We start from the raw sequence: 15,000 nt of genomic DNA, 5'->3' as shown, positions 1-15,000 counted from the left end.
CTGCTTTCTGCCGAAACTCCAGATCCTTCAGTTTCTCCCGCTCCTCCTCGAAGAGCCTCTGTGCGACGTGAGAGAGAGAGAGAGAGAGAGAGAGAGAGAGAGAGAGAGAGAGAGAGAGAGAGAGAGAGAGAGAGAGAGAGGTGAAAAGATGTGTCATTCATCAACGGTCGTCTGCTGGTAACCCAGCCAGCTACAATTATTTTATTGGTTAACATAATAATAATAATAATAATAATAATAATAATAATAATAATAATAATAATAATAATGGTAATGGTGGTAGCTAAGTAGTAGTAGTAGTGGTAGTAGTTTGCTAGGAGGAGGCAGTAGACACCTGGCGAAACGATAATTACTCCCAGTGAGGTCTAATGCACTGTTCAGGGGGTGCTGTGAACTTATCATTAAACACAGCTGTGACCTCACTGAACGTTTCCCTTTGTGTCTCACAACACAAGGGGGCAGTCACAGCCTGCCCTCTAAAGACAATTCTCTTCCTTCACACAAAACTACAAGCACCTAATAACACACACACCCTTCACTCAAAAAAATTTAAAATCATCATGGCGACTCCTACACCAGCCTCGGAGTCCCCATCTGGGGAGGGAACCATAAATGTCCCCAGGTCGGACTGCCTTTCTGTCGACGACCCTAAGTGTCTTGACACCCGCCTCAACTTTTTCTTCATTAACTTCTGCAACATTCGCGGTCTAAGATCTAATTTTCAATCTGTAGAACACCACCTCTCCTCTTCTAAACCTCATCTTCTTTTCCTCACTGAAACTCAGGTGCCTGAGGCAACTGACAGTAGCCCCTTTTCTGTTCCCTCCTACTTTCTCTATTCTCATTTTCGATCCAAAGGTGGATGCTGCGTTTATGTGCGCAATGACTTAACCTGCTCTCATGCCCACGCTCTTGAATCTTCCGAATTTTCCACCATCTGGCTACGACTACAGAGTCACTCTCAAACTAAATTTATCTGTGCTGTATATCTCTCACCTAACTCCTCTGACGATAAGAAATTCTTTGACTACTTAACTTCCAAAGTGGAGCACATTCTGACCCTCTTTCCTTTTGCAGAGATCTCCATTCTTGGAGACTTCAATGTTCACCACCAGCTTTGGCTTTCTTCTCCCTTCACTCACCATCCTTGTGAACTAGCCTAAAACTTTGCTATCCTTCACGACCTAGAGCAATTGGTGCAACACCCTACTCGAATTCCTGACCGTCTTGGAGATACGCCCAACATTCTTGACCTTTTCCTGACCTCTAATCCTTCTGCTTATCCTGTCACCCTTTCTTCTCCGTTGGGTTCCTCCGATCACAATCTCATATCTGTATCTTGTCCTATCACTCCAATCCCTCCTCAGGATCCCCATTTGCGAAGGTGCGTCTGGCGTTTTGCCTCTGCTAGTTGGGGGGACCAGAGGAGATATTTTGCTGATTTTCCTTGGAATCACTACTGCTTCTGTGTCAGAGACCCGTCTTTGTGTGCTGAGCGCATAACAGAGGTGATAGTGTCTGGCATGGAGGCGTACATTCCTCACTCTTTTTCTCGTCCTAAACCTTCTAAACCTTGGTTTAACACAGCTTGTTCTCGTGCTATACATGATAGAGAGGTGGCCCACAAAAGGTACTTAAGCCTTCCATCACCAGAATCTCATGCACTTTATATTTCTGCCCGGAATCATGGCAAGTCTGTTCTCCAACCAGCCAAAAAATCCTTCGTTAACAGAAAGTGTCAAAAACTTTCAAGATCTAACTCCCCTCGTGACTTCTGGCATCTAGCCAAAAATATCTTCAATAACTTTGCTTCTTCTTCTTTCCCTCCTCTATTTCAACCAGATGGCACCACTGCTATAAGATCTATTTCTAAAGCTGAACTCTTCGCTCAAACCTTTGCTAAAAACCCTACCTTGGACGATTCTGGGCTTGTTCCTCCCTCTCCTCCACCCTCTAACTACTTTATGCCACCTATTAAAATTCTTCGCAATGATGTTTTCCATGCCCTCGCTGGCCTAAACCCTCGGAAGACTTATGGACCTGATGTGGTCCCTCCTATTGTTCTCCGAAACTGTGCCTCCGTGCTTGCACCTTGCCTAGTCAAACTCTTTCAGCTCTGTCTGTCAACATCTACCTTTCCTTCTTGCTGGAAGTTTGCCTACATACAGCCTGTTCCTAAAAAGGGTGACCGTTCTAATCCCTCAAACTGCGGTCCTATTGCTTTAATTTCCTGCCTATCTAAAGTTTTTGAATCTATCCTCAACAGGAAGATTCTTAAACACCTATCACTTCACAACCTTTTATCTGATCGTCAGTGCGGGTTCCGTCAAGGCCGCTCTACTGGTGATCTTCTAGATTTCCTTACTGAGTCTTGGTCATCCTCCTTTAGAGATTTTGGTGAAACTTTTGCTGTTGCCTTGGACATATCAAAAGCTTTTGATAGAGTCTGGCACAAAGCTTTGATTTCCAAACTTCTCTCCTTCGGCTTCTATCCTTCTCTCTGTAACTTCATCTCAAGTTTCCTTTCTGACCGTTCTATTGCTGCTGTGGTAGACGGTCACTGTTCTTCTCCTAAATCTATTAACAATGGTGTTCCTCGGAAGTCTGTCCTGTCACCCACTCTCTTCTTATTATTCATTTATGATCTTCTAAACCAAACTTCTTGTCCTATCCACTCCTACGCTGATGATACCACCCTGCACTTTTCCACGTCTTTTCATAGACGTCCAACCCTTCAGGAGGTAAACAATTCAAGCAGGGAAGCCACAGAACGCCCCACTTCTGATCTTTCTAAAATTTCTGATTGGGGCAGAGCAAACTTGGTATTGTTCAATGCAAAGAACCAGTGAAGGGAGAGGAAAGCCAAAGCTGGTGGTGAACATTGAAGTCTCCAAGAATGGAGATCTCTGCAAAAGGGAAGAGGGTCAGAACGTGCTCCACTTTGGAAGTTAAGTAGTCAAAGAATGAAACCTCCCTCTTGAAGGAATTCAAGTCATAGGAAGGTGGAAATACAGAAGCAGGCAGGGAGTTCCAGAGTTTCCCAGAGAAAGGGATGAATGATTGAGAATACTGGTTAACTCTTGCATTAGAGAGGTGGACAGAATAGGGGTGAGAGAAAGAAGAAAGTCTTGTGCAACGAGGCCGCGGGAGGAGGGGAGGCCTGCAGTTAGCGAGATCAGAAGAGCAGTTAGCATGAAAATAGCGGTAGAAGACAACTAGAATGACACCCAACTATCCCCCTCTTCTACACTGAACATCCTTGGTCTGTTCTTTACTTATAATCTGAACTGGAAACTTCACATCTCATCTCTACCTAAAACAACCTCTATGAAGTTAGGTGTTCTGAGACGTCTTCGCCAGTTTTTCTCACCCCCCCATCTGGTAACTCTGTACAAGGGCCTTATCCGTCCATGCATGGAGTATGCTTCACATGTCTGGAGGGGTTCCACTCATTCCACCCTGTCTTCTAGACAGGGTGGAATCAAAAGCTTTTCGTCTCATCAACTCCTCTCCTTTAACTGACTGTCTTCAGCCTCTCTCTTACCGCCGCAATGTTGCATCTTTAGCTGTCTTCTACCGCTATTTTCATGCTAACTGCTCTTCTGATCCTGCTAACTGCATGCCTCCCCTCGTCCCGCGGCCTCGTTGCACAAGACTTTCTTCTTTCTCTCACCCCTATTCTGTCCACCTCTCTAACGCAAGAGTTAACCAGTATTCTCAATCATTCATCCCTTTCTCTGGTAAACTCTGGAACTCCCTGTCTGCTTCTGTATTTCCACCTTCCTATGACTTGAATTCCTTCAAGAGGGAGGTTTCAAGACACCTGTTCATCAATTTTTGATTACTGTTTTGACCCTTTCATGGGACTGGCATTTCAGTGGGCATTTTTTTTTATTGGATTTTTTTTGCCCTTGGCCAGTGTCCATCCTACATAAAAAAAAAGTAGTAGTAGTAGTAGTAGTAGTAGTAGTAGTAGTAGTAGGAGTAGTAGTAGTAGTTGCTGTTGTTGTTATTGTTGTCGTTGTTACTGGTGTATTACTATCATATTAGTCACACAGTCACACTTCATCTTGCCCACCTCCGTATTTGATTCGCGACCCTCACCACCACCCTACTCAAAGAGAGAGAGAGAAAGAGAGAGAGAGAGAGAGAGAGAGAGAGAGAGAGAGAGAGAGAGAGAGAGAGAGAGAGAGAGAGAGAGGGAGTGAGGGAGGGAGGGAGGGCGAGCACAAACAGACTGCCTCACCTGCTCCAACCTCTGTCGCTTCTCGTCACTCATCATGTGCACTGGAAGGCGACCGTGTGTGTCCGGCACGTAGGGGCAGCCCCCGAGGTCCCTGATCAGCAACTCGGCCATGGCCTGGTGTCCGGCGTCCAGCGCGGCGTGCAGGGCACTGCCACCCGAGGCTTGGCTAAAGAAAGGCCACGCTCCTGCACTCTGCAGGAAGGCGGCAGTCACGGGGCAGTTGGCGGCCGCAGCCTTTGCCAGGAGATAACTCAGAGTTGCCAGGTCAGTGTCCTCGCCCCATCGCCAGGCAGCCAGCCATGGAGTACTTCCCTCGATGTCTTCCACCAGATTGCTGATACCTTCGACAAGAGCGCGGCTGACCTTTACCAGACGACGTTGCTCCAAACGCAGCCGGCAGCAGTACGCCTGCGAGAGAGTGTGGGTTGGGATGTCAGGCACACGCCTTGCCTCTGAGCCTTGCGTGGAAAGAGGGTTGGTGTTCCCTACAGGACTAAATAACGTGTATGTGTTTGTGTGTATCATCCAACCTGGAGCCCAGTGACGTCAATATTGCAACACTGCTTTATATATATATATATATATATATATATATATATATATATATATATATATATATATATATATATATATATATATATATATATATATATATATATATATATATATATATATATATATATATATATATATATATATATATATATATATATATATATATAAAATCAAGAGATAACAATTGAATAAAATGTGACCATAAAGCCGCCGGGTGCTCCCGCCTTGCTGCTGTCCCCCTCCTCAAGATCTCCGAGCTGCACAGACAGAGCACCAGTGGTCAGAGCATCATTTATGTCCTACATTAAAGATGATTTCCATGGCAAGTTTTCAGGGGGGCAAAAATATTTCATAACATGTTAACAAACATCGGTGAGCGAGAACCACCGAGCTGGAGACCACTTAGACCCCAACGACCACAATGACACCATCATTTACAGCAGAGACCAAGACACCAAATACAGCAATCCTGACAAACTTCCGCCAGCACAGGAGAGAGAGAGAGAGAGAGAGAGAGAGAGAGAGAGAGAGAGAGAGAGAGAGAGAGAGAGAGAGAGAGAGAGAGAGAGATTGATTATTATTCTTACTTGCAATGATTTCTCTCAGTAAGACAAACAGCCTGGCTGACAGATCATGGCAAGCGGCGAGGCATGAACGCACAGGTGTTATGGAGTGCTATTAAGTACAAAAATGCATGTACGAATGTAATCTTACCACAGACCAAAGAAGAGTTTTCTCATATTTCTAAATGTTAGGTTTTACAGCAGTGTTGATAGAGTTCATTGAAGGTCGATGTTGATGAATTAGCAGGCATATAACTATTATGGGATCTTTTTCTTTTTATGTAGAAAGGACACTGGCCAAGGGCAACAAAAATCCAATAAAAAAATGCCCACTGAAATGCCAGTCCCATAAAAGGGTCAAAGCAGTGGTCAAAAATTGATAAATAAGTGTCTTGAAACCTCCCTCTTGAAGGAATTCAAGTCATAGGAAGGTGGAAATACAGAAGCAGGCAGGGAGTTCCAGAGTTTATCAGAGAAAGGGATAAATCATTGAGAATACTGGTTAACTCTTGCATTAGAAATGTGGACAGAATAGGGGTGAGAGAAAGAAGAAAGTCTTGTGCAGCGAGGCCGCGAGAGGAGGGGAGGCATGCAGTTAGCAAGATCAGAAGAGAAGTTAGCATGAGAATAGCGGTAGAAGACAGCTAGATATGCAGCATTGCGGCGGTGAGAGAGAGGCTGAAGACAGTCAGTTAGAGGAGAGGAGTTGATGAGACGAAAAGCTTTTGATTCCACCCTGTCTAGAAGAGCAGTATGAGTGGAACCCCCCCAGACATATGAAGCATACTCCATACATGGACGGATAAGGCCCTTGTACAGAGTTACCAGCTGGTGGGTGAGAAAAACTGACGGAGACGTCTCAGAACGCCTAACTTCATAGAAGCTGTTTAAGCTAGAGATGAGATGTGAAGTTTCCAGTTCAGATTATAAGTAAAGGACAGACCAAGGATGTTCAGTGTAGAAGATGGGAACAGTTGAGTGTCATTGAAGAAGAGGGGATAGTTGTCTGGAAGGTTGTGTCGAGTTGATAGATGGAGGAATTGAGTTTTTGAGGCATTGAACACTACCAAGTTTGCTCTGCCCCAATCAGAAATTTTAGAAAGATCAGAAGTCAAGCGTTCTGTGGCTTCCCTGCGTGAAATGTTTACCTCCTGAAGGGTTGGACGTCTATGAAAAGACATGGAAAAGTGCAGGGTGGTATCATCAGCGTTGGAGTGGATAGGACAAGAAGTTTGGTTTAGAAATCATTAATGAATAATAAGAGGAGAGTGGGTGACAGGACAGAACCCTGAGGAACACCGCTGATAATAGATTTAGGAGAAGAACAGTGACCGTCTACCACAGCAGCAATAGAACGGTCAGAAAGGAGACTTGAGGTGAAGTTACAGAGAGGAGAGAAGCCGTAGGAGGGTAGTTTGGAAATCAAAGCTTTGTGCCAGACTATCAAAAGCTTTTGATATGTCCAAGGCAACAGCAAAAGTTTCACCAAAATCTCTAAAAGAGGATGACCAAGACTCAGTAAGGAAAGCCAGAAGATCACCAGTAGAGCGGCCTTGACGGAACCTATACTGGCAATCAGATAGAAGGTTGTGAAGTGATAGATGTTTAAGAATCTTCCTGTTGAGGATAGATAAAAAAACTTTAGATAGGCAGAAAATTAAAGCAATAGGACGGTAGTTTGAGGGATTAGAACGGTCACCCTTTTTAGGAACCTTTTTAGGTTGAATGTAGGCAAACTTCCAGCAAGAAGGAAAGGTAGATGTTGACAGACAGAGCTGAAAGAGTTTGACTAGGCAAGGTGCAAGCACGGAGGCACAGTTTCGGAGAACAATAGGAGGGACCCCATCAGGTCCATAAGCCTTCCGAGGGTTTAGGCCAGCGAGGGCATGGAAAACATCATTGCGAAGAATTTTAATAGCTGGCATGAAGTAGTTAGAGGGTGGAGGAGAGGGAGGAACAAGGCCAGAATCATCCAAGATAGAGTTTTTAGCAAAGGTTTGAGCGAAGAGTTCAGCTTTAGAAATAGATGTGATAGCAGTGGTGCCATCTGGTTGAAATAGAGGAGGGAAAGAAAAAGAAGCAAAGTTATTGGAGATATTTTTGGCTAGATGCCAGAAGTCACGAGGGGAGTTAGATCTTGAAAGGTTTTGACACTTTCTGTTAACGAAGGATTTTTTTGGCTAATTGGAGAACAGACTTGGCATGGTTCCGGGCAGAAATATAAAGTGCATGAGATTCTGGTGATGGAAGGCTTAGGTACCTTTTGTGGGCCACCTCTCTATCATGTATAGCACGAGAACAAGATGTGTTAAACCAAGGTTTAGAAGGTTTAGGACGAGAAAAAGAGTGAGGAATGTACGCCTCCATGCCAGACACTATCACCTCTGTTATGCGCTCAGCACACAAAGACGGGTCTCTGACACGGAAGCAGTAGTCATTCCAAGGAAAATCAGCAAAATACCTCCTCAGGTCTCCCCAACTAGCAGAGGCAAAACGCCAGAGGCACCTTCGCTTAGGGGGGATCCTGAGGAGGGATTGGAGCGATAGGACAAGATACAGATATGAAACTGTGATCGGAGGAGCCCAAAGGAGAAGAAAGGGTGACAGCATAAGCAGGATTAGAGGTCAGGAAAAGGTCAAGAATGTTGGGCGTATCTCCAAGACGGTCAGGAATTCGAGTAGGATGTTGCACCAATTGCTCTAGGTTGTGAAGGATAGCAAAGTTGTAGGCTAGTCCACTAGGATGGTCAGTGAAGGGAGAGGAAAGCCAAAGCTGGTGGTGAACATTGAAGTCTCCAAGAATGGAGATCTCTGCAAAAGGGAAGAGGGTCAGAATGTGCTCCACTTTGGAAATTAAGTAGGCAAAGAATTTCTTATAGTCAGAGGAGTTAGGTGAGAGGTATACAGCACAGATAAATCTAGTTTGAGAGTGACTCTGTAGTCGTAGCTAGATGGTGGAAAACTCGGAAGATTCAAGAGCGTTGGCACGAGAGCAGGTTAAGTCACTGCGCACATAAACGCAGCATCCAGCTTTGGATTGAAAATGAGAATAGAGAAAGTAGGAGGGAACAGAAAAGGGGCTACTGTCAGTTGCCTCAGACACCTGAGTTTCAGTGAGGAAAAGAAGATGAGGTTTAGAAGAGGAGAGGTGGTGTTCTACAGATTGAAAATTAGATCTTAGACCGCGAATGTTGCAGAAGTTAATGAAGAAAAAGTTGAGGCGGGTGTCAAGACACGTAGGGTCGTCGACAGAAAGGCAGTCCGACCTGGGGACATTTATGGTCCCCTCCCCAGAGGGGAGGGGACCATAAAGGTCCCAGAGGGGAGGGGACCATAAATGCTTGTTCTGAAGACATTAAATGAACTCTAATGACTGCTGTAAAACCCAGTATTAATAGTGGCCTTTTATGGAGTGGTGAGATTGTGTTGCATGTTCTTTAATGTTGGAAGACTTTGGTGTGCTGCAGGTCTGTCACACGCACAACTAACACCTCAAACTGAACTTGTTCTGACACAGAGTTTATCCTTTATAACTAACAGACCTATAACTCTCCAAGCTTTTCAAACACTTTCCACGCTGCAAAGGAGCCGCCGCTGTGACTCGGATCCAGTGCCGATGCTCGTCCTCACCTTTACAGTGTGGCAATGCTGCCAGACAGGCAAGGGAGGGTACTCACGCTGGTGAGGGAGGCCAGCACCCTGTGGGTCACATTGGGACTCTGCCAAGCCTCCTGCAGCAGGTTGGCGGACAGGGAGGCGCCGCTTGCCAGCAGCAGGCTGACGGTGCGTGCACGGTCGGTGGTGACAGCCAGTCTGAGGGCGGAGCGGCCACCCAGGGTTTCTATGGGGGCGCCTTTACAAAGGAGATTGGACACCGCTTGCACGTCGTCCCCGCGACTGACTGTTGAGAGCAGCTCCTGATACAGGTGCTCGGGGGGCGCGGCGCCCTGCCGGAGAGAGATAAGGGAAGGCATGGGGGTGATGGTATTGCAGGGACAGGTATATGATATGATATGATATAATATAATAGTATAATTTTGTAGTGCTGTCACAGTTTTAAAAAAGTTACGCCTCGTGGCAACGGAAGTATTCACTGGTGGCTGTGGCGTTGTTTTAGTGTCTGTGTGTGTGTGTGTGTGTGTGTGTGTGTGTGTGTGTGTGTGTGTGTGTGTGTGTGTGTGTGTGTGTGTGTGTGTGTGCGTGCGTTGCAGCACGTGGAGAGAGGTGCGATTTGTTCACTCACGCATACGGACATTCGATCACGCTCAGCAAAATACTGTTCAGCCAACTCCAAGTGGAATAAGGATTTGCCCTTTTTTGCTTTGCTAATGATCCTAAGAGGTGAGGTAACTGTTTTGTAGACCCAGAAGTTGTTATGGCCGGGGTGTGTGTGTGTGTGTGTGTGTGTGTGTGTGTGTGTGTGTGTGTGTGTGTGTGTGTGTGTGTATGTGTGTGTGTGTTGCAGGTGTCTCAGGCAGCAGAGTGTCGGCTGAGCGCACAGCACCGGAGGGGACGGGGAAGAAAGAATACAGGCGCCGGGTCAGTACCACGCTCGCCTGTCTCGCCGTCCTCTCCGTCTGTGTTGTCACGGCTGTGCCCTCTGCCTCCCTCCCGGATACAGCTGGTGCAACCCGCACTGTGATGCCCCGGCCGTGCGTGTGCTGAGTATTCGCCGGAGCAAGTGCAGTGTGAGTGTTCTGAGGGCTTGTGTGGTGGGTGGACTGTGGCGAGTGTGGCCGCGTTTGAGTGTGTGGTGGCTGGACTGTGGTGGGTGTGGCCGCGTATGAGTGTGTGGTGGGTGGACTGTGGGGGATGTGGCAGCTTCTGAGTGTGTGGTGGGTGGACTGTGGTGGATGTGGCCGCGTTTGAGTGTGTGGTGAACCGTGGTGTGGACCCTTCACCACCCATCTTTCTCTCTCTCCAGGAGTTAATCTATAGACTCAAGGGAATGATGACATCTCACCACCCTCCACTGCGCTATGCGTCATGTGTGTGTGCGTGTGTGTGTGTGTGTGTGTGTGTGTGTGTGTGTGTGTGTGTGTGTGTGTGTGTGTGTGTGTGTGTGTGTTATAATTTAAAATTTGTCCTGAACGTTTAGATATGAGAGAGAGAGAGAGAGAGAGAGAGAGAGAGAGAGAGAGAGAGAGAGAGAGAGAGAGAGAGAGAGAGAGAGAGAACTAAAATTTCAAAAGATTTCAAAGTAATCGTAAATATCAGGATTTTTAGTCTTTATTTCCAAGAAATTTAATTTTCCAGAGAGAGAGAGAGAGAGAGAGAGAGAGAGAGAGAGAGAGAGAGAGAGAGAGAGAGAGATGTTTGCTGAGATGGAGGTGACAAGCAAGGAGAGGGTGAGACGAGAAATGCAGAAACAAGGAGGGAGTGGGGATGGGGGGTGGACATGGAGTGGGGTTGGGAAAGGAGGCGTGGCTTAATTGACACGTCACAACTTCTGGGCAATGATATTTACCTGTTAAAATCCCTTGAGTTGACATGTCGCCTTAGCTAAAAGTAAGGGTGGGAAGGCTGCTTCATCAAGTGTGGAGCCGGCTGTACATTATATTGGGTAAGAGGTGGACTGATCGCTGACGAAAACAAACACGAAACAATCATGCAGATGCAAGCATCACAAGCATTACCACCACTGGCAAAACATTTCAACCAATTCTGCAAATACAAACATCAGATCGCAGACATAAAATCGCAAACTGTTCACGTGCTATGCCACAATAGCCACTGGGGAATGTTACAGCAGGCCCCACCAAAAAAAAAAAAAAAAAAAAAGATCGTGGAAGATTCTTGGTGACAGCCATTTAGGTGAACAGATGGGGTATCAATATCATGTAACGTACCGCAAAGATGACTTTATATTTTTCCTTTATACCTAAGGTAGACACAATGCACAGACAACCATCACACTTTATTTCCATGCTTGCAATAATGAGCATATTTTAATTGTTTTGTTTTCGTCCTTGGTCTGATTCCCTTGTGTAGTACATAAAAAAAAAAAACAATAATAAATAGATAAAAATGACTCCCCCAATATGAGAGTCTATCAAATCCATCTCCATTTTTCTATAGAATATGCATAATAACTATTTGCCATTCATACAGTTTGGTGGGCTAGGTCAGGTTAAATTGGGCGATATATTATTTGTAATGATGGATTAAGGGATGGTGACAGCAGCCCCGGAATGACTTTAGGGGAGGCCAACATGGGCCCACGTAAAAAAGGAGGCTGAAATAGCTAAGCATTCAAATGTTCCAACTGAAAAGAGAGAGAGAGAGAGAGAGAGAGAGAGAGAGAGAGAGAGAGAGAGAGAGAGAGAGAGAGAGAGAGAGAGATTAAAGGATTTAGAAGGGCCCATGACTGCCTTCACGCCCGAGGCTCAAGACACCTTTACTACAACATTGTGTTTTTGCAGAATTTTTCAAGGTTTTGAGAAATTCTTATATGTTAATATTAACTATGAAGCCACGAGAAACCATACATTCCAGTAATTTGATTACTATTTGTTTGTGTAAGTCGTAACTGTTAGCCAGAGAGTGAATATTGTAGATGAGGAGTTTGTAACATACAAACGCACCAAGATTTATCACATCATTTATCACTTCTAATAGTTAATAGTAAGTGTTCTCTGCACTTCTGCTGACACATATAGAACTCTACATTACTGTAATTTGACTTGCTTGCATGTGGATCTCACAGAACACGAACTGCAAGTGAGATTCTTGAAATAACTCATCATATGATCTTCCACGTCTTTTAGCGCGCTGATGACGTAACACAGTTTTTTTTATCATTTCATGTGATGCTTGGTCGTGAAAATCTCTACACTTTACCGGTGAAATTATATCTCTCCATCATCACTCCTCCTGGTGCAGCCACAGGCCGAACAAACGGCCGAAATGGCATTTCTTTTTTTTTTTTTTTTTTTTTTACGTAAGAGGGTCAGTGACTAAGAGAGAGAGAGAGAGAGAGAGAAACGGAAAAAATATCCCATTTAGTCGCCAGTCCCAAAAGAGAAGTCAAGAGAATCATCAAAAATTGAAGGATAAGTGTCTTGAAATCTCTCTCTTGAAAGAGTTCAAGTCATAGGAAGGAGGAAATACAGAAGCAGGTAGGGAGTTCGAGTTTACTAGAGAAAGGGATGAATGATTGAGAATAGTTATTAACTCTTGCATTAGAGAGGCCGCGGGAGGAGGGGAGGCATGCAGTTAGCAAGATCAGAAGAGCAGTTAGCGTGAAATTAGCAGTAGAAGATAGCAAGAGCGGCGATGAGAAAGAGGCTGAAGACAGTCAGTTAGAAGAGAGTTAATAAAACGAAAAGCTTTTGATTCCACCCTCCACCCTATCTAAAATAGTGGTATGAGGGGAACCCCTCCATACATGTGAAGTATGCTCCATACATGGGCGGATAAAGCCTCTGTACACAGTTAGCAGCTGGTGGTGAGGAAATTGGCGGGGACAGCTCAGAACACCTAACTTCAAAGAAGCTGTTTTATCTAGAGATGAGATGTGAAAATTCCGGTTTAGATTATAAGTGAAGGACAGATCGAGGATGTTCAGTGTAGAAGAGGGGGACAGTTGAGTGTCATTGAAGAAGAGGGGATAGTTGAGGTGGTGAGTGTCGGGTTTATCGGGAGCTGAGAAGTGTTTTGCATTGACATCCAAGAAGGCAGCAGAGCTTAGCGGCTTCGCTTCTGTGACGTCATGGCCTCTCCTCTTATTCTTCCTGCAAGGGTCTGGACCCCTCCGCAGGACACACTCTGCTACTTTACGAAAATATGCACCCGGCCCGTCCTGCAACGACCAGCTAATCACCGTTGTCATATGATGTTCCTTATATTTTAGCTATTAATTGTTACGAGTACAACGAAATACCGCGTTCCGAATTTCATTTTATCTTTATTTACGAAAACACACACACACACACACACACACACACACACACACACACACACACACACACACACACACACACACACACACACACACACACACACACACACACACACACATACCTTTTCACACTGGTAGCACTGTAGTCCCTTAATCACTGGGTCATGGCCCTCTTGCCGTGCCAGGTCAGCGGGGGTCATGTTGTCAGGGGTGATCACATGAGGGCTCACGCCGCGCCTCAGCAAAGCCTTCACTACACGACTGGAAGCCCCGAGCAGCGCCGCGGCGTGAAGGGGCGTCAGGCCTTCCTGGTTCATCGCGTGACCATCATACGTCTCGGGGATGAGGGACAGGGCTGCCTCGTTGCCCTCCATCATAAAGGAAAAGACTTCGTTGTGGTTGTTTTCGTGCCTGCGCCGCCATATTCTCTGTGACGTGTAGAAGACACTGTTGGCGGCCACTTGTGTCACCACCACCGTCACCACCACCACCACCACCACCACCACCACCACCACCATTACCACCACTACCATCACCACCATTACCACTACTACCACTACAAAAATACCACCACCACCACCACCAAGACCACCGTAAACAATTTCCATCAAAGCAACAAGAATGGCCAAGATAATGTTTGGTTAAATAACAGAGAGAGAGAGAGAGAGAGAGAGAGAGAGAGAGAGAGAGAGAGAGAGAGAGAGAGAGAGAGAAAAATAAAATAAAATAATACTGAGAAGAATGATGACAATAATAACCATAATAATAATATTAATAATAATAATAATAATAATAATAATAATAATAATAATAATAATAATAATAGTAATAATATAAATAATAAAAAAAATGAATATTATTATTATTATTATTATTAGTAGTAGTAGTAGTAGTAGTAGTAGTAGTAGTAGTAGTAGTAGTAATAACAACAATAATAATAATAATAATAATAATAATAATAATAATAATAATAATAATAATAGTAATAATAATAGAGGATATTACTAAGTAGTAGTTTTTTTTTTTATGAAGGAAAGACACTGGCCAAGGGCAACAAAAATCCAATAAAAAAAAAAAATGCCCACTGAAATGGCAGTCCCATAAAAGGCTCAAAGCAGAAGTCAAAAATTGATGAATAAGTGTCTTGAAACCTCCCTCTTGAAGGAATTCAAGTCATAGGAAGGTGGAAATACAGAAGCAGGCAGGAAGTTCCAGAGTTTACCAGAGAAAGGGATGAATGATTGAGAGTACTGGTTAAATCTTGCGTTAGAGAGGTGTACAGAATAGGGATGAGGGAAAGAAGAAAGTCTTGTGCAGCGAGGCCGTGGGAGGAGGGGAGGCATGCAATTAGCAAGATCACAAGAGCATTTAGCATGATAATGGCGGTAGAAGACAGCTAGAGATGCAACATTGCGGCGGTGAAAGAGAGGCTGAAGACAGTCAGTTAGAGGAGAGGAGTTGATGAGACGAAAGGCTTTTGATTCCACCCTGTCTAGAAGAGCAGTATGAGTGGAACCCCCCCAGACATGTGAACCATACTCCATACATGGACGGATAAGACCATTGTACAGAGTTAGCAGCTGGGGGGATAAGAAAAACTGGCGGAGACGTCTCAGAACGCCTAACTTCGTAGAAGCTGTTTTTAGCTAGAGATGAGATGTGAAGATTCCAGTTCAGTCAGGTTTTTGTCAAGTTGATAGATGGAAGAATTGAGTTTTTGAGGCATTGAACAATAC

General features: G+C 44.9%; 1 protein-coding gene across 2 annotated transcripts in view; it reads right to left on the bottom strand.

The window, feature by feature from the left end:
• LOC135115206 (uncharacterized) overlaps positions 1–15,000 on the bottom strand; it is a 67,881-nt gene that overhangs the window by 1,982 nt on the left and 50,899 nt on the right. For both annotated transcript variants that reach the window (XM_064031720.1, XM_064031721.1), the window contains 4 exons: positions 13,387–13,692; positions 9,042–9,311; positions 4,247–4,654; positions 1–58 (listed from right to left, as the gene is read on the bottom strand). The exon at positions 1–58 is cut by the window's left edge and continues 1,982 nt beyond it. In XM_064031720.1, the coding sequence (XP_063887790.1) occupies positions 1–58; positions 4,247–4,654; positions 9,042–9,311; positions 13,387–13,692 (1,042 nt within the window). The remainder of the gene's footprint in view (positions 59–4,246; positions 4,655–9,041; positions 9,312–13,386; positions 13,693–15,000) is intronic.

Source organism: Scylla paramamosain, chromosome 29 (assembly GCF_035594125.1).
Source record: "Scylla paramamosain isolate STU-SP2022 chromosome 29, ASM3559412v1, whole genome shotgun sequence".
Taxonomy (NCBI): domain Eukaryota; kingdom Metazoa; phylum Arthropoda; class Malacostraca; order Decapoda; family Portunidae; genus Scylla; species Scylla paramamosain.
The sequence above is the reverse complement of the archived record's forward strand: the minus strand, read 5'-3'. Positions and strand labels throughout refer to the sequence as shown.